At 42.6% G+C, this 21,836-nt stretch overlaps 1 protein-coding gene across 3 annotated transcripts in view; it reads left to right on the forward strand.

Annotated features, from left to right (window-relative positions):
• Positions 1 to 13,489: 13,489 nt before the first annotated feature.
• The window catches only part of TXNRD1 (thioredoxin reductase 1), a 51,751-nt gene continuing 43,404 nt past the window's right edge, over positions 13,490 to 21,836 (forward strand). The window contains exon 1 of one of the 3 annotated variants that reach the window (XM_007066126.4): positions 13,490 to 14,007. In XM_007066126.4, the coding sequence (XP_007066188.3) occupies positions 13,914 to 14,007 (94 nt within the window). In that variant the 5' untranslated portion in view covers positions 13,490 to 13,913. The remainder of the gene's footprint in view (positions 14,008 to 21,836) is intronic. The other 2 variants (XM_027828425.3, XM_027828426.3) reach the window with 2 other exon arrangements.

Genomic DNA, 21,836 nt, shown 5'->3' on the forward strand with positions numbered 1-21,836 from the left:
ACAAAGATCATTTTCCTAGCCCATCACTTCAACCATGGGTGAAGGGGTCTCCAGTGATCGCCACACAAAACACAGGCAGGAAGGGGTTAAGAACCTTCCTGGCCCACAGATAGCAAAAGCAACCCCAGCTGCTCAGCTGTAAAAATGGTCAGTTATGGAAAGACACGCCCACAACTGCTGCAGCTAATGAGGGCAAGCCCAAGTGTAAAGATGGGGAACAGCATGAGAAAGGGTGGAAGAGTTTTCTCCTTCTACAAGCTCCTTCTTCTCTAGCACATCAAACATAAATTTTTGTCTTTGCTTTCAAGGCCCTTCATAGCCTATCCTGCTTCCACCTATTATCTCCTTCAGTATCAAAAGATTGACTCCTGCTTCTGATTGGTCCAAGATGGTTCCAATGTCCATTCCATTCCGCTGTTAAAGTTTCAAACAGCCACTTTTGTGCATTCTCCCAGCCTGTGCCTATGTGGGGGAGAAACTCCCTGTAAACATCTGCAACACTAACTCATTATTCTCTGTCAAAACCCTCCTTCAAACTGTCCTTTGCCATAAGGCCTATACAAAATTGAGAATGGGTAGGCTGCTGGAGTGCTGAGACCACTGCCTATCGTGCTGACCAATATCATCTTATTGTTTCTTTGTACTCCCATCTGTCTGTATTCATCGGTTCTCTCTCATCTTACACTTAGATTGTAAGACCTTGGGGGCAGGGACTGTTCTTCTCCTGAACTTGTATATTTACTAGCACAATGGGGTTCTGGTCCATGACTGGGGCTCCTAGGCCCTAGGATAATACAAATAATAAAGCATGGGGATCCAGCAGTTGGGTTTATTCACAACAGACTGTTGTCTTTCCAGAGAGAGAGACTGGGCAGGTTGTGAAATTGAGATGACCATAACTCATCTGAGAGGAAGAGTGGCCCCATGGCTACGGTACAAACTGGAGGTTTGAGGGATCTGCGTTCAATTATTGGTTCCACCTTAGACTTATTGTGTGACCTTGGGCAAAGTCACTTTGAGCTGGATGCTCAAAGGTATGTAAGGCTTCTAACTTTATTTGAAATAAATGGAAGTTAGAAGCCTAAATACGTGTGATGATCTGGACCTTTGTCGCTCTCTGTCTCAGTTTCCCCTTTGTAAAATGGGTATGAGTACCTCTATAGTCTTAGGAGTGTTGTGGGGATAAATACTCTAAAAGATTGTGCAGTGCCAGATATTACGGTAATAGAGGCTGTATAAAATACCATGGATCGAAATAGTAATTAATCTTGGTTTCACCAATGGAACAGCTAGCTAGCTCAGCAGCACCAAGGGTATGTCTACACTTGAAACTTAGTCATGTTTTAACACGTATTAATTAAACCTAGGCTGCCCAGGGTTAAACATGGGTAGCAACAAATGCTTTGTGTTGTGTCTGCTCTAGAACTGACTTATTTGGGTTAATTAATATGTTAAAAGATTACTAAAAAGTCTAGTTTAGACCTACCACAAGAGTGATAGGGAACTTTAAAGGACATCTGCAGGAAGAAGGTCCAGGTGTAGAGAGATTAGTTTGAGAGACTATATTAATGGAGCCCCTCCACTCTGCCCAAGGACAAAACAGCAACAGTTGGAGGTGGTGCAGTAACGATGTCCTCACCACCTTTTATTCAGCAGAGCAGTGTTGCGATTTTACTGATGCACATTCTGACAGGAGCCCTGCTTTGTGACTGTGTGGGAGCCTACGACTGTAGCATAATAATTTGAACAAAATAATTTGAACAAAATAACTTGTGTTAGTCTTAGCTCCATTTTAAACACAGAAAAAAATCAATGCTGATCTTAAATGGAAAAAGATAAAAGCATCTTTATTTTCAAGCATTGTGCGAATATAACAAACAATGACTATGAAATTAGAAACTGATAGTACTTTTAATTATTAATTTTTATAACTATGCTTATTATGCACTTGCTAATAAAGATCTCTTACCATGTAGGAATTTTTTGTTGTTGTGGTTAGTTTCTAATTCTCTGTATTCCATTGGCTTTTTGGACATTCTCAGCTGCACTTGAGTGAAATTTATCTAGCAGCATAAGAATTGTGAAAAGCTTATGCTGTACTGCTCTGGAGGATGGACAGTTGCTTAATGGCAGTGCAGAGAACTCTTATGTTCCCTGCATGTGGTGGAACTGGGTTCCAGACCAGCTCTACTTAGGCCAGTGTGGAGGAAGTACTGGGGGTTGGACAGGTGAGGAAGGGGGCATGGACTGTGATCTGGGTCAGGAATTACAAAGATCCTATGATCACAGAACTCTACACATGTGGTGCAATGGAGTTGTGGAGTAATAGCCATGGAGGGCAGCAGAGCTGTCCCACATCCTGCTTGTGGGTTAAGTGGGGATTCCATCTCTTTCCAGTCCCTGCATAGTTTCCTTGCCCAAAGCCAATTTTCTCAGACTTTGTGGATGGTGTTGAATTTCATCCTTGTCATGGATTTGAGGACTTTATTTTGTTCATGCCATTGAAGGAATTCAGAACTTGCTACAAAATGACAGAGCTGTCCAGATCCTGGTGTTGGTCATCTTTTGTAATATACATCCCGCGCAGGTTACTGTGTGGGACACTGGGATGCAAGGAATTCAGGGTCTGTCTGCACAAGTACAACCATGTTAGCAACATAGTAAAAACAAAGTTGTCCCCTAAACCAGCGACAAATATGATTCCAATTAGTAGCATCAACTGGATCTGAACTGTTTCCCCTAAGTAGGTTGGTTCTTTGACATGGTTGTATCTGTAGTGTAGACAGAGCCATAGATTACAGTATGTTCTTATTTTCTCCTGTGATCCTAGACACAAATCATTGACAGCCTATTTTAATGAAATTAAAATCCAGGACATCCATGAACTGTGTAGGTTTTAATAGTGCTAAGATATAGCTGCTTTTGCATTCAGGGCTGAGAGTTCCGACCCTAAAGCAGTTGGCATTACAGGATCTTGACATTACTGAGACAAGCTTTTCTCTTCTAGTTTACACATAGGAGAGATCTTAATTTCATCGATAGAAATTTTTTAAAAGATAGGTAACAAAGGGTAGGAATAAATAGTCAGATTTCACAGCTGAGAGGGGTAAATAGTGGGGTCTCCCAAGGATCTGTACTGGGACCTGTGCTGTTCAACATGTTCATATATGATCTGGAAAAAGGGATAAACAGGGAGATGACAAAGTTTGCAGACAATACAAAACTACTCAAGATAGTTAAGTCCAAAACTAACTGTGAAGAGTTGCACTGGGATCTCACAGAACTGGGTGACTGGGCAAAAAAAGGGCAGATGGAAATTCGATATAGATAAATGCAAAGTAATGCACATGGGAAAAACATAATCCCAACTATACATACAAAATGATGGGATCTAAATTAGCTCTTACCTCTAAAGAAAGATCTTGGAGACACTGTGGATAGTTCTCTGAAAACATCTGCTCAATGTGTAGCAGCAACCAAAAAAGCCAACAGAATATTAGGAAAGGGATAGATAATAAAACAAAAAATATCATAATCCCACTGTGTAAACCATGGAATGCCCACACCTTGAATACTGTATGCAGTTTGGATCATCCAATCTAATATAAAGATATATTAGAACTGGAAAAAGGACAGAGAAGGGCAACAAAAATGATTAGGGGTATGGAAAGCTTCCATAAGAGGAAAGGTTAAAAAGACTGGGACTGTTCATTTTAGAAAGGAGATGACTAAGGGGAGGAGATATGATAGAGGTCTATAAAATCATGAATGGTGTGGAGAAAGTGAATAAGGAAATGTTTCAGAGTAACAGCCATATTAGTCTGTATTCGCAAAAAGAAAAGGAGTACTTGTGGCACCTTAGAGACTAACCAATTTATCTGAGCATGAGCTTTCGTGAGCTACAGCTCACTTCATCGGATGCATACTGTGAAAACTGCAGAAGACATTATACACACAGAGACCATGAAACAATACCTCCTCCCACCCCACTCTCCTGCTGGTAATAGCTTATCTAAAGTGATCATCAAGTTGGGCCATTTCCAGCACAAATCCAGGTTTTCTCACCCTCCGCCCCCCCCCCCCCCCCCCGACACACAAACTCACTCTCCTGCTGGTAATAGCCCATCCAAAGTGACCACTCTCCCTACAATGTGCATGATAATCAAGGTGGTTTATGCTGGAAATGGCCCACCTTGATTATCATGCACATTGTAAGGAGAGTGGTCAGTTTGGATGAGCTATGGCCAGCAGGAGAGTGAGTTTGTGGGGGGGGGGGTGAGAAAACCTGGATTTGTGCTGGAAATGGCCCACCTTGATTATCATGCACATTGTAGGGAGGGTGGTCACTTTGGATAACCTATTACCAGCAGGAGAGTGAGTCTGTGTGTGTGGTTTTTGGAGGGGGGTGGGGGGGTGAGAAAACCTGGATTTGTGCTGGAAATGGCCCACCTTGATTATCATGCACATTGTAAAGAGAGTGGTCACTTTGGATGGGCTATTACCAGCAGGAGAGTGAGTTTGTGGGGGGGGGGGGCGGAGGGTGAGAAAACCTGGATTTGTGCTGGAAATGGCCCAACTTGATGATCACTTTAGATAAGCTATTACCAGCAGGAGAGTGGGGTGGGAGGAGGTATTGTTTCATGGTCTCTGTGTATATAATGTCTTCTGCAGTTTCCACAGTATGCATCTGATGAAGTGAGCTGTAGCTCACGAAAGCTCATGCTCAAATAAATTGGTTAGGCTCTAAGGTGCCACAAGTACTCCTTTTCTTTTTCCTATGCCAGTCTATGGGAATTGCTTCATCATGCTGTTGCTGCATCAATCAGCAGATAGCACATTCCTGATGGCTCCGTGCTGCTAGATGTTATCTTGTTCTTTGGTTCTCCCATTCTTGAGGCTGTTGGGTGGATTCCAGTCTGCCCTCCGGCGGTCCTCTGGTTATTTCCACTTGACGCCTTCTTCAGCCGATGGACACTGGATTCTTCGGCTGGCACCTCTCTGATCATTCAGTTATTATCCACACCAAGCATCCATCCACATACATACTCTATCTCTATTTTAATCACAATTGTTAACAAAGCAAGATGAATACAACAAAAGGGCGGGGAGTCTCTGGGTGCTGTTTCTGTTGTTACAGAGTATTGCTTTGAGTCTCTCTCTGTGTGAGAAGTTGTTATTACAAAGAATTGCTTTGAGAACAGACTCTGACTTAGAATGTACTAACACAATTAGCAGCTTGCGAGTTTCACACACAGAGGGAGAGAAACAGTACCAAAAACCAAGAGACCTCTTAATTAGTAATACCCTGGAATTTAAACTATGGGGAATCAAACTCATTTTTGATTTTAATACAGAACTTCTTTAATATGATCGAACAGTGGTGGCTGAAGCCCCGGGCCCTTTAAATTGCCCTTGAGCCCCGGGGCTCCCAGCCACCTCTGCAGCTGGGAGCTCGGGGGTGATTTAAAGGCCCCAGGGCTCCCAGCCACAGCCGGAGCCCCTGGTCCTTTAAATCTTTAAAGGCCCTGCCTCTTCCGGTTGAGGCCATGCCTCTTCCGATTGAGGCCACGCCCTCGCTCAGGACTCCAGCATACCAGTAAGTCCTTTAAGTTACTTTCACCCCTGAACACTCAACCTGTAGAACTCATTGCCAGGGGATGTTCTGAAGGCCAAAAGTATAACTGGATAAAAAAAGAATTAGTTAATTTCATGAAGGATAGGTCTATCAATGGATATTAGCTGAGATGGTCAGGGATCCAACCCTATGCTCTGGGTGTCCCTAAACCAGTGCTGAATTTGTAATGAAAGAGATGCCAGGGCTCAAGCAATTATTTTACACTCATAAATGATGCAGCAAGCCCAGAGGTGCCAGGGCTATGAACTGTCAAGCCTCGAGGTGCCAGGCCTCAGCCCTGGCACAAATTAAGCACTGCCCTAAACCTTTGTCAGAAGCTGGGACTGGACAACAAGGGGTTGATTGCTCGACTGCCTGTTCTATTAATTCCCTCTGAAGCATCTGGCACTAGCCACTGTCAGAAGACAGGCTACTGGGCTAGATGAACCATTGGTCTGATCCAGGATGGCCATTCTTACGTTCTTAATGAGATACTTGGTGGGAAAAAGGATTCTAATATTTTAAAGATCCCACTAGCTCAGTCACTGGTTTGGGAGTCAATCATCTTAAAAAACATTGAGATAGCATTGTGGTAGGCTCAGAACCACAAAGGTATTTAGGCTCCTCATTTCCACTGCAATCAATGAAAGTTGGGAGCCTAAATACTTTGTGGATTTGGGTCATATAGCTTAGATAGATTGCAACTCTTTTATTAGCGTCCTTCAGCAGGGATCATACATTGGGTAAAATTACTTGAAAATACCTTCACCAAGATTTCAACATAGAGTGAAATGCCTTCTTATATTTCACCTTTATAGAAGCTGAGTTTTTTTATTAGTGACTAGGGCACTTCATAGACTTACTACACGTTACTGAATTTATTCCCCCCGCCCCATCTCCCTCTTTTGTTTTCATGATGCTGGTGCAATCTGTGTAATGTAATAGCCCAAAATACCAACCAGTATGATGCATTTGCAACCTTTCTTTTTGCTTTACAGAAATTCCGAAGGATACAACGTCCTGTCCTGCTCCTTTGAGAGTGCTGTGGCATCACAGAAAAAAAGAGAGCAATATATATAATGGTTTTATACTGTTGCCTATTACTGTAATATGAGTGCCTTCCATGTAAAAGTGGTTAGCAATAATGAAGATCCTAGTGGACTTCATGGAGCATCTGATTCTTCTCCCTTTTCTGCAGAATGCTATCTGATGTTCAAAATAAGAGATTACTTGTTGTTGCACAGCAGTCCTCAACATCTGGACAAGTTTTTCACACTGATAAAAATTAAGGATGACTCCAAAGCATATTTAAGTCAATGAAAAGACTTCTAGTTTTCCATTGACTTCAATAAGCAAGGTTTGGATCAGGGCCTTAAATTAGCGTCTGTGTCCAGGAAAAGCTCCAGGATCCAACTGGTTCTCTTTTGACTTTTATAATACCCATGCAATGCTCTCCTGTGCCTATTTTATTATTTAAAAGAGACACGATCAATTATTATTTATTATGCAGATTGAAGTAGAGCTCATAATGTGCTAGACATTTTCCAGACACAGAGAAAGAAACCAGTCCCTTTCCTGAAGAGTGGTTTCAGAGTAACAGCCGTGTTAGTCTGTATTCGCAAAAAGAAAAGGAGGACTTGTGGCACCTTAGAGACTAACCAATTTATTTGAGCATGAGCTTTCGTGAGCTACAGCTCACTTCATCGGATGCATGCTGTGGAAATCGCACAAGACATTTTATACACAGACACCATGAAACAATGCCTCCTCCCACCCCACTCTCCTGCTGGTAATAGCTTATCTAAAGTGATCATCAAGTTGGGCCATTTCCAGCACAAATCCAGGTTTTCTCACCCTCCGCCCTCCCACAAACAAACTCACTCTCTTGCTGGTAATAGCCCATCCAAAGTGACCACTGTCTTCACAATGCATATGATAATCAATGTGGGCCATTTCCTGCAGAAATCCAGGTTCTCTCACCCCCCTCCAAAAACCACACACACAAACTCACTCTCCTGCTGGTAATAGCCTATCCAAAGTGACCACTCTCCCTACAACCTGCATGAAAATCAAAGTGGGCCATTTCCAGCACAAATCCAGGTTTTCTCACTCCCCCACCCCCATACTCACACAAACTCACTCTCCTGCTGGTAATAGCTCATCCGAAGTGACCACTCCCCCTACAATGTGCATGATAATCAAGGTGGGCCATTTCCAGCACAAATCCAGGTTTTCTCACCCCCCCCCCCCACACACAAACTCACTCTCCTGCTGGCAATAGCTCATCCAAACTGACCACTCTCCCCACACTGTGCATGGCAATCAAGGTGGGCCACTTCCAGCATAAATCCAAGTTTAACCAGAACGTCTGGGGGGGGGGAGGAAAAAACAAGGGGAAATAGGCTACCTTGCATAATGACTTAGCCACTCCCAGTCTCTATTTAAGCCCAAATTAATAGTATCCAATTTGCAAATAAATTCCAATTCAGCAGTTTCTCGCTGGACTCTGGATTTGAAGTTTTTTTGTTGTAAGATAGCGACCTTCATGTCTCTGATTGCGTGACCAGAGAGATTGAAGTGTTCTCCGACTGGTTTATGAATGTTATAATTCTTGACATCTCCGACTGGTTTATGAATGTTATAATTCTTGACATCTGATTTGTGTCTTTGATTTTCATGCAGGTTGTAGGGAGAGTGGTCACTTTGGATAGGCTATTACCAGCAGGAGAGTGAGTTTGTGTGTGTGGTTTTTGGAGGGGGGTGAGAGAACCTGGATTTCTGCAGGAAATGGCCCACATTGATTATCATATGCATTGTGAAGACAGTGGTCACTTTGGATGGGCTATTACCAGCAAGAGAGTGAGTTTGTTTGTGGGAGGGCGGAGGGTGAGAAAACCTGGATTTGTGCTGGAAATGGCCCAACTTGATGATCACTTTAGATAAGCTATTACCAGCAGGAGAGTGGGGTGGGAGGAGGCATTGTTTCATGGTGTCTGTGTATAAAATGTCTTGTGCGATTTCCACAGCATGCATCCAATGAAGTGAGCTGTAGCTCACGAAAGCTCATGCTCAAATAAATTGGTTAGTCTCTAAGGTGCCACAAGTCCTCCTTTTCTTTTTCCTGAAGAGTGTACAGTTTAGGCAAAGATGAGCAAAGGCTGGGAGAAACAGATACAACATACAGTCAAAGGGATCAAGATGGTGATAGTCACATAGATTATTAGTTACATGATTGTAGTTTAAAAAAAAATAAGTTTCGCACACCACATTTTCTTCCCCTCACTCTCCCTCCACAATTCAGCTCTCTCATTTTTATCCCACAATTCCAGTGTTCTTAAATTCCAATGTTCACATGCATCGTCTCAACATTTGACCCCTTACCTTCATGAAAATGAGCAGTTCATTCATGCAAAGAACAACTTAAATAGGTAAGTAGGTGCCTTTAGTCTGCTTTATTATAGGTATCACAGAAAAAATAGTTTTTTTCTGGAGTGATTTAAATGAGGAGAGTACAGTGGCTTTGGGCACCAGCTCAGAAGTATTTGATGTGTAGGGGATGGTCTGAAAAAAGCATTGAGATACTTGTGGGAAAAACAGACAAACAAGGTGATGAGACTGGCCTAACTGGCAGAATAGAGAGGATGACAGGGAGCAAGATAAGAGTCAAGGATAGATAAGTAGGGAGGAGCAGAGTTATGTAGCGCCTTGGAGTTGACCACAATGAATTTGCTGTGATAGAGATGGGAAGACAGTGACAGGATTCAAATTGGGGGCATGAGATGATCAAAACCATAAAGAACATGACCTTGGAAGCTGCATTTTGTATGTACTAGAGGGGACAGGGGAGCAATGTGAAGTCAGGGAGGCTAGGGAGGGGGCTACGATAGTCAAAACGGGAGATAGGGTGGTCCCAAAAAAATGTTTTAGAAGTTGGGACAGAGGAGGGGAGAGGGGAAAAGCTGTTTTAGGAATATTGTGTAGGAAAAAGCAGCAGATTTGGACAACCCATGGATGTGTGGGGAGAGAGAGAAGTCGAAGATGACCAGTAGCTTATTTGGCTGTACTGACAGGGTTCTATTCAGTAGCAGCAGGAACTTTTGTTTAAATTTACTTACCTACTCTTGTGGCATGTAACATCTACAATAAATATAACTGAAAGACATTAGGAAAATATATTTTCAGTTTTCTTATTTTGTGTACTAGACAGTGTATAGTTCCCTTTCACCGTCCCCCCTTTACAGTCAGATGCAGCCACATTTTCATTGATTTTGGGCACCTCTGTTTTTGGGTGTCTTAAGTTGGGCTCCCAAAATCATTGGCCACTTTCAGAAATGTTGATCTTTGTTTCCCCTTTTGTTCCTGTGGGTCTTTCTCACAGCAACCTAGGAGATATTTTTCTTTTTCTAATAAAGGAATGTGATTGTGAAACCACAAAAATTGTCAAGAGATACCAGGGCAGGTGCAGTATCTTATGCTACTTTTACCTTATTTATTTTCAAACTGACAAAATGTCCATTTGATGGTGTCCCTTTGAAGACTTTGTGGGGCTTGGTGGAGTAGAATGTCTTCCCACAGCCTATCCTGAGAATGATTTTATATCCCTAAGTCTGAAACCGTAGTCCCTGAATGACTGTTCTAGTTATTACCCTCTATTATAATAATTATTCCTATATAGATGAGTGAATGCAGATATTAACTGCAAAATCTCGGTAATCATTCTCATTGCTAGATCAGGAGCACTGCTTCATTTATAAGTGCACTGTAATAAAGTCATCTTAATTAAATGAAGATAGCAGTTTATGCATTTATAGATTTAATTATCTTAACTCCAAATTATTATTCTTTTGCCTAGAAGTCATTTAACAGGGTGGGCCAGAGGTTTAGATTTAAAAAATATGGCTTTGGTAAAAATATTTTGCCTGTTGGTTTATCCACTTTGTACAAAATGAAATGGCTTTACCCCTTGGGGTTTTAAATTAGATAGAGGTCAGTATACTTACATACCAGATTTAGGTCCCAATCCTGCAAACTCCTATGCACGTGAACATCTTTATGCATGTGAATACTGACGAGTTCAATGGGACTACTCACATGTGACATTATTTGTATGCATATCTGTTTGCAGGATCATGCCCTTAGTCAACAAAAGTGTTTCAGAAATTCAAGTGTAATTTTTTGGTACTCGAAACTCCAATTAATGGTGGAGATTGGATTGTAGGATGGGAGCACTGTACAGCATTTGTAATGGGACTGGCACAAGTCATCCGTGCAAACAGAACGGGTTTCTGGGAGGTTATACCCCTTGAGCATGGAGGCTATTCCACCACCACTGTGAGAGTAGAGAAAGAGGTTTCCTTTCCATAGAGATCCCTCGTGTTGTTTGTTATTTGTATTATGGTAGTGCATAGAAGCCCCAAGTGAGATCAGGGTAGGGTGACCAGATGTCCCGATTTTATAGGGACAGTCCCGATATTTGGAGCTTTTTTTTTTTACATAGGCTCCGATTACACCCCACCCCCATCCCGATTTTTCACATTTGCTATCTGGTCACCCTAGATCAGGGTCTCATTGTGCTAGGTGCTGTACAAACACATAGCGAGAGAGTGTCCCTGCCCCAGAGAGGTTACAATCTAAGTAGACAAGACAGGTATAAAGGTGGGGAAAAAAAGAAGGATAATTATCTCCATTTTACAGCTGGGGAACTGAGATATGGATAACAAGAATGATTTTCCCATGATCACTTAAAGTCTATGACCAAGCTACAGAATGAATCTAGATCTCCTGAATCCCAGTCTAATGCTTTAACCACAAGGTCATTCTTCCTCTCAGCATGTATCCTTCTTTTCATTCTCCCCACCCCCAGCATATAATCAACCTGCATAATGGAAGAGATGATTTGTTCACAAAGACAAGATTTTTTTTTTTAAACATCAGGTATTGGCCATAAGCAAGAATAGGATACCAGCTTTGATGGACTTATTGTCTGAGCTGGTTTGGCCAATCATATATTTCCATACAAAGAGAAAGGAAATGCACAATTTCAGCGAAACAGTAAGAAAACCACATCACATGTATGCTGTTGTTTTCCTTTTATAGATTCATAGACTTTCTCTCCCATCTTTTGCCTTGTCTCTTTACACTGTAAATTCTGGCTCTCTCATGTGTACCTTCAACATCTATCATAAGGGTATCTCAATTTTGGTTGGGGCTTCTAAGCAGAACTGTAGTAGCTTATAATTTAAGACCAGAAGAAACCCATTATCATCATCTAGTCTGACTTCCTCCATAGCTAAGGCCACTGAATTTCAGTGAGACACATACAAAGTCAAATGTTTTCTTTCTTTAATACTTTCTAAGTTGGAAATTATTGGTTTTGGAAAAAAAAGACATGCTGAAAATTGTCCCATATGTAGATCTTTACTTTCAGAGTCCATCCTTGGTTTTTTTTTTAATCCAAATGTTTCCAAAAGCTAGACAGCATATGTGGACACGTGCTACTGTCTGTGATTTACTTATAGTTAAAGTTGTCCTCTTTTACCCCTTTTTAATATTTTTGAAATCAGAAATGAAAAAGATAAATATAATAATTATATCTAGCTCTTATGTAGTGCTTTTCACCTGTAGATCTTAAAGCATTTTACAAAGGAGGCAAGTATCATCTCCGCTTCACCCATGGGAAACTGAGGCACTGATAGGTGAAATGATTTGTCCAAGGTCAGCCCTCAGGCCAGCAACAGAGCAGGGAATAGAACCAGGTCACCTGAGTCCACTCCACTGTTCTATCCACTAGGCCACATTGCATTCCCATATGGGTGGATGCTTGTAAGTAGGATTACAATAAGGACAGGTCATATTTTTAATTTTTCACTTAACCTCTTTGTAGTGTCCCTTTGAGCATGGTTCCAAAATAAAAAAAAATTAAAAAAAAAAGTAGGGATATTTAACTTTTAAAATATGTTTTGCCATGTGCTCTGTTCTAATTCCATGTCAGTTTGCAATATGCTTCTTGAGCTGACCTGCTAAAGCTCCAGTTTTAGTAGTAGTTTCTGCATATTTTTATATTGAAGAAAATCCCCCCCACCTTTACTCAATGCCTTATTTTAGCTGCATTGGTCTTCCAAGGAAATTGAGTAATATCTTTTACTTCTAAGACACCTCATCTGTTGTGTCTATGGTATGTACAGTAGTCTGAGGTATGCTTGACTAAAAGTTAGGGCTGTCGATTAATCATAGTTAAATCACGCAATTAACTCAAAAAAAAATAGCAATTAATCAGTTTTAATCACATTGTTAAACAACAGAATACCAATTGAAATATTTTTGATGTTTTTCTACATTTTCAAATATACTTATTTAAATTACAACACAGAATACAAAGGTTTCAGAGTAACAGCCGTGTTAATCTGTATTCGCAAAAAGAAAAGGAGTACTTGTGGCACCTTAGAGACTAACCAATTTATTTGAGCATGAGCATCCGATGAAGTGAGCTGTAGCTCACAAAAGCTCATGCTCAAATAAGTTGGTTAGTCTCTAAGGTGCCACAAGTCCTCCTTTTCTTGTCACAGAATACAAAGTGTACTATGCTCACTTGATATTATTATTTTTGATTACAAATATTTGCACTGTAAAAATGATAAACAAAAGACATAGTATTTTTCAATTCACCTCATACAAGCACTGTAGTGCAATCTCTTGATGGTGAAAGCACAACTGACAAATGGAGATTTTTTTTGTCACATGACTGCACTCAAAACCAAAACAATGTAAAACTTTACAGCCCAGAAGTCCACTCAGGCCTACTTCTTGTTCAGCCAATCGCTAAGACATTAATTAATCATTAATTAATAAAGTCACAAGGGAGCTGCCCCTCATCAGCTCCTCAAGACTGCGGATTTGGGCACAGGCCAATTCATTAAACAGCTGCTGTGATTCCCCCTCCACATTTCTCCTTCCAGGGGCAGCTCAGTTTGTTAAACAGCCTGGTGTAAAAAAGAATCAATTGGGAGCCAGAAGGCGGTCCGGCATCGTCTGCAGCACGCGGTAGCTGAGGCGCGTCCGCCGGCAGGGGTCGCCCCACGCCCTGGAAACCCGTTCCAGCGCCGCAAGCACGTGGGGAGGGGTTTGCCGGCGGCTCTGTTGCTATTGCAAGCGGAGCTTCGCCTCGCAGGAGGGGAGGGCGCAGCTCCGTTCGCTGCAGCCAGGGCTTTCCTTGCGTCCTTGTCTGGTGCTGGCCTGGCAGAGGGCGCTGCGCGGCCCCTCCCTGGGAGCCGCTGGAGGAGGATGCGCTCACACCCGCGCCATGGGGAGCTCGGTGAGGAAGGGCAAAGCGGTGCTGCCGGCCGAACAGGCTGCCCGCCCCAGTAGCCCCCGCCGGGAGCAGCCCCACCGAGCAGGTAGGCAACCCGCCCCTCGCGCGGGGACCAGGCGGCAGCCGGGCAGGAAGGTGGGAGCAGGGAGCGGGGCTCGGCTCCCGCAGCAGCAGAAAGTTCGCTCTGCCGGTGCCAGGTGGCAGCCGCTCCCCAGCGCCTCCCCACCTCCTCGCGTCTCTCCCTGCCGGGGGCCTGCCTGCCAAGCGCGGGGGCTTCCGCAGTGGAAGCCTGCGATTTTTCTTCTGTGTGGGTATCGGCCAAGATGTGCAGCCCTGCCACTGGCTAGTGATTTGGGGTGCCCAGCTTCATAGATTGGGGCCTGATTTGCAGAAGGTGCCAAGTGCCTGCCCCATGAAAATCAAGCCCGTTTAAGATGCCCGAACTAAGCTAGGTGCCCCAAAATAAAAGCATCCCAAATCACTAGTTGCTTTTGAAAATCTCGGCCTCCTACGTAAATCAGGTGTGAGTCTCTGCAGCGAAATAGCTAACTGTATAGACCATCTTTCTACATATCTGCCTAAAAATACACAGTACTGGCAGCCCTTTACTCAAAGTACTTGACAAATGCCAATTAATCGATAGCTCTGGTCCATAAACTGACAATGAAACACTTAGATTTTCTGGTAAAAGAATTCATAAGTCTCAGAAACTGAAGCTAAAAATTGTGTGTGGGGGGGTGGGGCAACATAAAATTGAGAGCTCTGTAGCTATCTTTCTGCTTCAATTCCCTCTTCTAACCCTGACTCAGGACTTCTTATACTGGGACTTTTTAGGTACCTGTGTATGTAATTTTGGAAAAGGTAGACCTGTTTAATGAAGTAAACGTGTGACTGCAGACAAGGCTTCAGTAATAATATGTTTCTAAAATTCAACTTGAGAAATTGAAGTGTTTTCTGTGATTGCTTATACTTATCAAAATCTTGATCTGGTTTATGTGAATCAAAGATGATGTGGTTGATTCAGTTCCTATCTATCTATGGCCAGATTCTGATAACCTGTCGTTCTGTTCTGTGTTTGTACAGCACCTGGCACAATAGGGACCTGGTCCATGAGTGGGACTTCTAGATACTTTGATAATACAAGTAATTAATAATGATGATGATGTTCAGTAGTACTTTACTCCGTTAATAAACTAACTTAAATGAGTGGGGCTAGTCAGGGAGTACAATGCCAATGAATAAGGACATCAAAATCTAGCGATTAGTATTTACCAGCATGGTAGCACTAGTCACTGAAAGAAAAGGAGTACTTGTGGCACCTTAGAGACTAACCAGTTTATTTGAGCATGAGCTTTCGTGGGCTACAGCTCACTTAGTGCAAGATTCCTTGAGTAGGTGTCCATATCACGGAAGTTCTTATCACCATAAATGGCACCCTGGTAGCATTCACAGCAGAGAGGGCAAATTTTGAAGTGACATGAAGACTGAATTGTCCTCTCACCCACAGAGAGAGTCCCTCCAGTCCAGGTTAGGACTAAGGCAACTAGCAGTACCGTGTGAAGAAGTTTGCACTTCAGCTGTCCGTTTTGTATTTGTTCTATGGATAAATCAAGGTCAGGACTTCCATCTCCAGTGCTATCAGCTTGGCACTTAGCATGAAGACTAGATTCACTAAAAAACTGTAAAAAGTGATTTAAAAATGTAAAGGGTTTGAAATGCTGAATGGCTGAGATTTAAAAAAAACAAAACAAAAAACTAAGTGTATCTAGAGTAAACCAAAAGCCATTTTAAATATGTAATATTTTAATAGGGCATTCAAGGCTGAAGGAAACTTTTAAAACATTACATATTTTTGGATTATGGAAAGTTTTTAATACACAGCCCTCACTCCCTCAAATTTGGATATGGGTTGGTTGTTTTTTGTTTTGTTGTTGCCATAGAGCATTTTTGTATATATAATACTTGAAGAATCGTCAGGGCTAAAACACTTTTGTAGTTCTGTAAGATAATGTAAACCACTTTACATCTCTTTTATATACAGCTTCCCCAGAAATAGAATGCAGAGAGGAGCCGCCCCTCCAGAGCAGCAGCTTTGCTCCTGGAACCTCCCCAGAGCACCCAAGATTTAGTCAGGGGTATATAGTACAGGTTATGGACAGGTCACAGGGCCGTGAACTTTTGTTTATTGCCCGTGACCTGTCCATGAATTTTACTAAAAATACCCATGATTAAATCTTAGCTTTACACATGATCACATACTATATAGTCCATAGAATCTCCCCTCTCCTCCCCCAGCTCCATGTCCTCATCTCCCCCAACTCCACATCTCGGTCCAAATTTGTGAGGTGCTGAGTGCCTTACACTTCCGATGACTTCAGTAGGAGTTGAGGGTTGGGCTCTTGAGACGCAATTCCTTGTCACTGGCATGTATGGAAAGATTCTAACTGGAATCTTGGAGTGAGTTTGGTATCAGGCCCTTCGTGGGTAGAGTTGTAAAATATTGTTACTATTAAAAATCACTTTTGCACATTTTCTTTTACTAATAATAGCTGGCAGAGCCCCAAAATCCAACACAACTTCATGGTATGAAGAGAAGGGGCCCAAATCACTGCTGTGTTACTCTACATTAATGCCAGTGTAACCGTACTGAAATCAATGAAATTACATCAGCGTGAAACTGGAGTAATGCAGTGACGAATTAGGCCCAAACTCATTTTATTTCTCTTTGTGCTGTTTCCTGTAAACGTTTCTGCCATATTATTGTGCGTGTGGACTTTTAAAATATAACAAACAATGCTTCATAGCTGTGTTCACATAGCATTACTGTTGACGGATGCGAGCTTGCAAACTCTGGGCTCAATTTTGTCCTCGCTTAAATCAGTGCAATCTTAGGCCTAGTCTGCACCTAAAATTTAGCTTGATTTGGCTATGTCACTCAAGGGTGTGAAAAATCGACACCCCTGAGAGACATAATTGAGCCAATCTAAGCCCCAGTGGAGACACCACTAGGTTGACCTGGCTACCACCTCTCGAGGGGGCAGATTTTCTACAACAGAAAAATCCCTTCCATTGCTGTACCAAGTGTCTACACTACTGTGCTACCGTTGCATAGCTGCAGCAACACAGCTGCAGCACTTGTCGTGTAGGCATACCCTTAATGACCTCAGTAGTAACTGAGAGCAGGACTTATCCCTTAGTATATGAACTGCCAGTACGTTTCCTTGCCAGCCTAATGCTCGTTCAGTATGCATTTTTTTTTATTCCTATGTGTTTTGTTATATCCCCTAGTTCCCCACAAGCATAACACCATCAAATGGACATTTCGTCAGTTTGAAAATAAATAAGTTAAAAGTAGCATAAGATCCTGCACCTGCCCTGATGTCTCTTGACAGTTTTTGTGATTTGACAATCATATGCCTTTATTAGAAAAAGAAAAATGTGTCCCAGGTTGCTGTGAGAGAGACCCACAGGAACAAAAGGGGAAACAAAGATCAACATTTTTGAAAGTGGCCAATGATTTTGGGAGCCCAACTTAAGACACCCAAAAACAAATGTGAAATAACCTAAATTCTTGAGGAACTTTAACAAGACTGAACAAAACACATAGGAATAAAAACAAGCATAACATCTGTACACAGTCCAGGGTATTCCCTCATTCTTTGAGCTATTAGGTCTTATCCCATTGCCTTCTCTCCCTGGTTCCCAAAGGCCCTTTTTGGCCTCAGCTCTCTTTCGGCATCCCTCCTCCCCAACATAGTCCTACACAAACTTTCTGAGGTCTGGGCCTTTAGGACTGAGACTGGCTTCGTCATCTGGCACATCTTTGGTCATCTGAGAAAGCTTTCTGGCCATTAAGTGCCTCTCTGTGAGGGTGACTAAATCATCATAAGAGGAAGGGTCGTTTTGGCCAGCCTACCCTCAGAGGTCTCGTGGTAGTCTTCTCAGGAATCTGTCCAAACCCAAGAGTTCCATGATTTTTTTCCATGCTGTTGGTCCCGGAAGGCAGCCACTCCTGTCTCAGATGGATCAAGTTGAACAGTTGTGATCTTGGTGCTTTGTCTCTGGGTATCTCCACTAGTGGAATCTCTGGGCCCTTATGGCTGTAGTTGTCTGGAAGTAGTCTTTAGCAGTTTCTGTTGGCATGTCATAATATGCCTTCTGAGTCTCCCAATATGGGAAAGGAACCAGAAGTGAGGGTACTGGCCCACTGGTCTCGGAGCCAGGCCTCCTATAGGGCTGTTCTTTCAAATGTGAGGAGATATGCCTTGATGTCATGCCTCTGTTGTCATTTTTTGTAGATAACTGTTAGCCTTCAGGGATTAAGTTCCCTTGTGGCCACCTCCCATCTGAGTCAGGGCTTTTAGTTGTCTCACTACTTTGCATAGAGTGACTTGGTCTTGTGTTGCCTGGTTTATCAGCAGTTGACTGTCTCCTGCTGTGTTCACACCCTCACCACTTCCTCCATTCTCCAAAATGGTTTCCCTCTCCCTGGGAAAAGTCAGCTGTGCCAAATCCCATCCCTAATACCATGTGTGACAATACACCTCTTTCATCATGTCAGGGCGCAGCGTTTCTCCCAATGGCATTGGGCGCGTGTGAGGTAAATCAGTCCTACTCTAGAAGTTTAGTTCTTCATTTTGGTGTAATTAGAGGAGGCCCTAGGTTGGTCCAAGAGCTTCCTTAAACAAACAAGAGTCCATTTCCTACCTCTCAATGAAGTATGCCTCTTCATATGCTGGCTACCAATTGCCAGCCACCCACTAATCCACTCTGTGCCCAGCTATGCTGGGAACCAAGGCCCGCTCCCAAAACAGAAATAAACACATTTCTCTTATTGAGAAAAACAGCTCTTTATTTGGAAAAACCTTCCCCCCTCACTGCACACAGCCCTTTTGCTGCCTTCTCCTCTCCTCTCTCCCTCACTCTAACTGGAAGAGGTTTCTAAAGGTCACAGGCTGTCCTTAATTAGACTCAGGTGTTTATAATTAACCTGAGGTAACCTTTTCCAGGTCATATTAAAAGGTCTTTAAACATTCTAAGACTGATATACCTGCCTTCAACCACATATTTATCCTTTTAAAGATAAGCACAAGAAAAGAGGTGCTCATTAATGGAGCATTACTATAATGCTCTCCTTCTAATAGAAATGGACAAGCTGTTTACAGTTCAAATTGCTGAATGAGATATTTGAGCTATTTTAAAGCTTACTTTTGTGTTTTAGTACAAACTAAATGAAGGTGAAATACATGCTATAGAAATTCACTGATATTTCTGCATCATGTGTACAGTATTGAACGAAAGGATTTTATTCACTTTGTTTTATTTTGAATAGTGTCATGTCTTGAATTTAATAAAGTTATAATATACCACCCTTCTAGAACTGTCAGGTCTACCTTTGTCATGCTGCTAACACCTGAGAGCTTCCAGACTGCAAATCTCTAGGATCTGGACTCTCTTCTACTGCCCACTCATTCTACACTTAGCCTCAAAACACTTTCAGAGATGCTGGGACGCTGCTTAGGAAAGCTTGGTTTCCTTTGGCCACGTTCACTTTTGATACTTGGTTGATGGTGCTCTTCCTTTAATGCAAAGTTCTTCCCTGTGTTTGCTTGTGATGTTCTGTGTCACTAAAATGCAGACCTGATAGTAAATAATAGATAGAGACGGTTCAGAAAGGAATAGTTTTACTGGTGTGCATCAGGCAGTGTTGTTTGTTAGAGCAGTGGACTAGGACTCAGGATTCTATTCCCAGCTCTGCTGCGTGACCTTGGACAAGTCAATTCAGTCCTCTGTGCCTTGGTTTCCCCACCTGTAAAATGAGGAGGATGATACCGAATTCCTAAGCACTTGGTGCTAGATTCACAAAAAGTTTTTAGATGCCTGAGTCCCAGTTTTAGGCTCTTTAGTGATCCACAAAACTATTGAACTCTGTAGGCGTCTAAACGAATTTGACACCAAGATTTTCAGGGTACAAGTTCCCTTGGTACCTAAATTTCTGCCTCTGAACAAGCACGCTGCTGCCTCCCTCTAGGCATCTGGACGCCTGTCTCCTGCCTAAGCCACAGAAGGACTGACAAACAGGAAAGATAGGCACCTATCTTGCATGCAGGGCCTGATCTTGTAAGTGTGCTGAGGGGCTGCTTATTAGATTGGGTCCCATTTAAAATCTGGCCAATGGTGGTGTCCACCTTATAACTTTTAGCCCAGTGGCAGGAGTACTTGCTTGGGATGTGGGAGACCCAGGTTCAATTCCCTCTCCTGCCTGAAAGGGAGAAAAGATTTGAACAAGGTTCTTCCATAGCCTAGGCAAGTGTTCTAACCACTAGGCTAAAAGTTATAAGGTGGGCACCACCACCCATGGGTGCCAGAAGGACTGCAAAAAGGCTAATATTCTGGGGGGTATTAACAGGAGTGTCGTGGAAAACGTGGAAGTAATTGTCCCGCTTTACTCGGCACTGGTGAGGTCTTATCTGGAGTACCGTGTCCAAGTCTGGGCACCACACTTTAAGAAAGATGGGGGCAAATTGGAGAGAGTCCAGAGAAGAGCATCAAAAATTATATAAGGTTTAGAAAAGCTGACCTATGAGGAAAGGTTTAAAAAAAACCTGGGGAAGCTTAGTTTTGAGAAAAGAAGACTGAGGGGGGACCTGATAAGAGTCCTCAAATATGTTAAGGGCTTGTTATAAAGAGGAAAGTGATCAATTGTTCTCCATGTCCACTGAAAGTAGGAGAAGTAATTGGCTTAATCTGCAGCAAGGGAGATTTAGGTCAGATATTAGAAAGTTTTTTCTAATTATGAAGGTAGTTAAGCTCTGGAACGGCTTCCCAGGGAGGTTGTGGAATCCCCATCACTGTAGGTTTCTAAGAACAGGTTGGACAAACACCAGTCAGAGATGATCTAGGTTTACTTGGCCCTGCTACAGTGCAGGGGACTGGACTAGATGACCTCTTGAGGTCCCTTCCAGCCCTACATTCCTGTGATTCTATGAGAAGGGTGTGCATGCATGTGTCTGTGAGGTGGTGGGAGAGGGCCAACCAACCAAAACAGTTCCTTCCCAGAGCCGTGGAGGGAATACCCTCCCTCCCCCACCCCCAAGCCTGACCCTCCTGTTCCCCTCTCACACCTCACCCTCACGCACACCAGCTTGACCATCTCTGGCGCCTATGAACCAGAACCAGTTCACCAATCTTTAAGCCTATTTATATTTTCACCATGATGAGAAAATCTCTGTTCACAAGAGATTGCCCACTAAACAGTGTATTTAGAGATTATAAATATTGCAGGATTTTTCTTGATAGGACCAAGATAGCAGTTAAGAATGGGGGCAGAGGGAACAAGATGACTAAGGGTAGATAAAGGTCTGCAAAAGAGTTAAGGGGGTAACAGATCCATAGATTTCAAGGCCAGAAGGGACCATTGTGATCATCTAGTCTGGCCATAGAACTTCTCCAAAATAGTTCCTAGAGCAGATCTTTTAGAAAAACATCCAATCTTGATTTTAAAATTGCCAGTGATGGAGAATCCACCACATCCCTTTGGTCTAGTGGTTAATTACTCTCACTTTTAAAAAATTTACGCCTTATTTCCAGGCTGAATTTGTCTAGCTTCAACTTCAAGCCATTGGGTTGTGTTATATATTTATTTCTCTGCTAGTTTGAAGAGCTCTTTATTAAATATAGTTCCTCAGGTAAATACTTATAGACTGTAATCAAGTCACCCCTTAACCTTCTTTTCGTTGAGCTAAATAGACTGAGCTCTTTGAGTCTATCACTACAAGGCATGTTGTCTAATCCTTTAATTATTCTCATGGCTCTTCCCTGAGCCCTTTCCAATTTATCAACCTCCTTTTTGAACTGTGGGCACCAGAACTGGACACAGTATTCAAGCAGCAGTTGCACCAGTAACCTCTCAAC

Source organism: Chelonia mydas, chromosome 1 (genome assembly GCF_015237465.2).
Source record: "Chelonia mydas isolate rCheMyd1 chromosome 1, rCheMyd1.pri.v2, whole genome shotgun sequence".
In the NCBI taxonomy this organism is placed as follows: Eukaryota; Metazoa; Chordata; order Testudines; family Cheloniidae; genus Chelonia; species Chelonia mydas.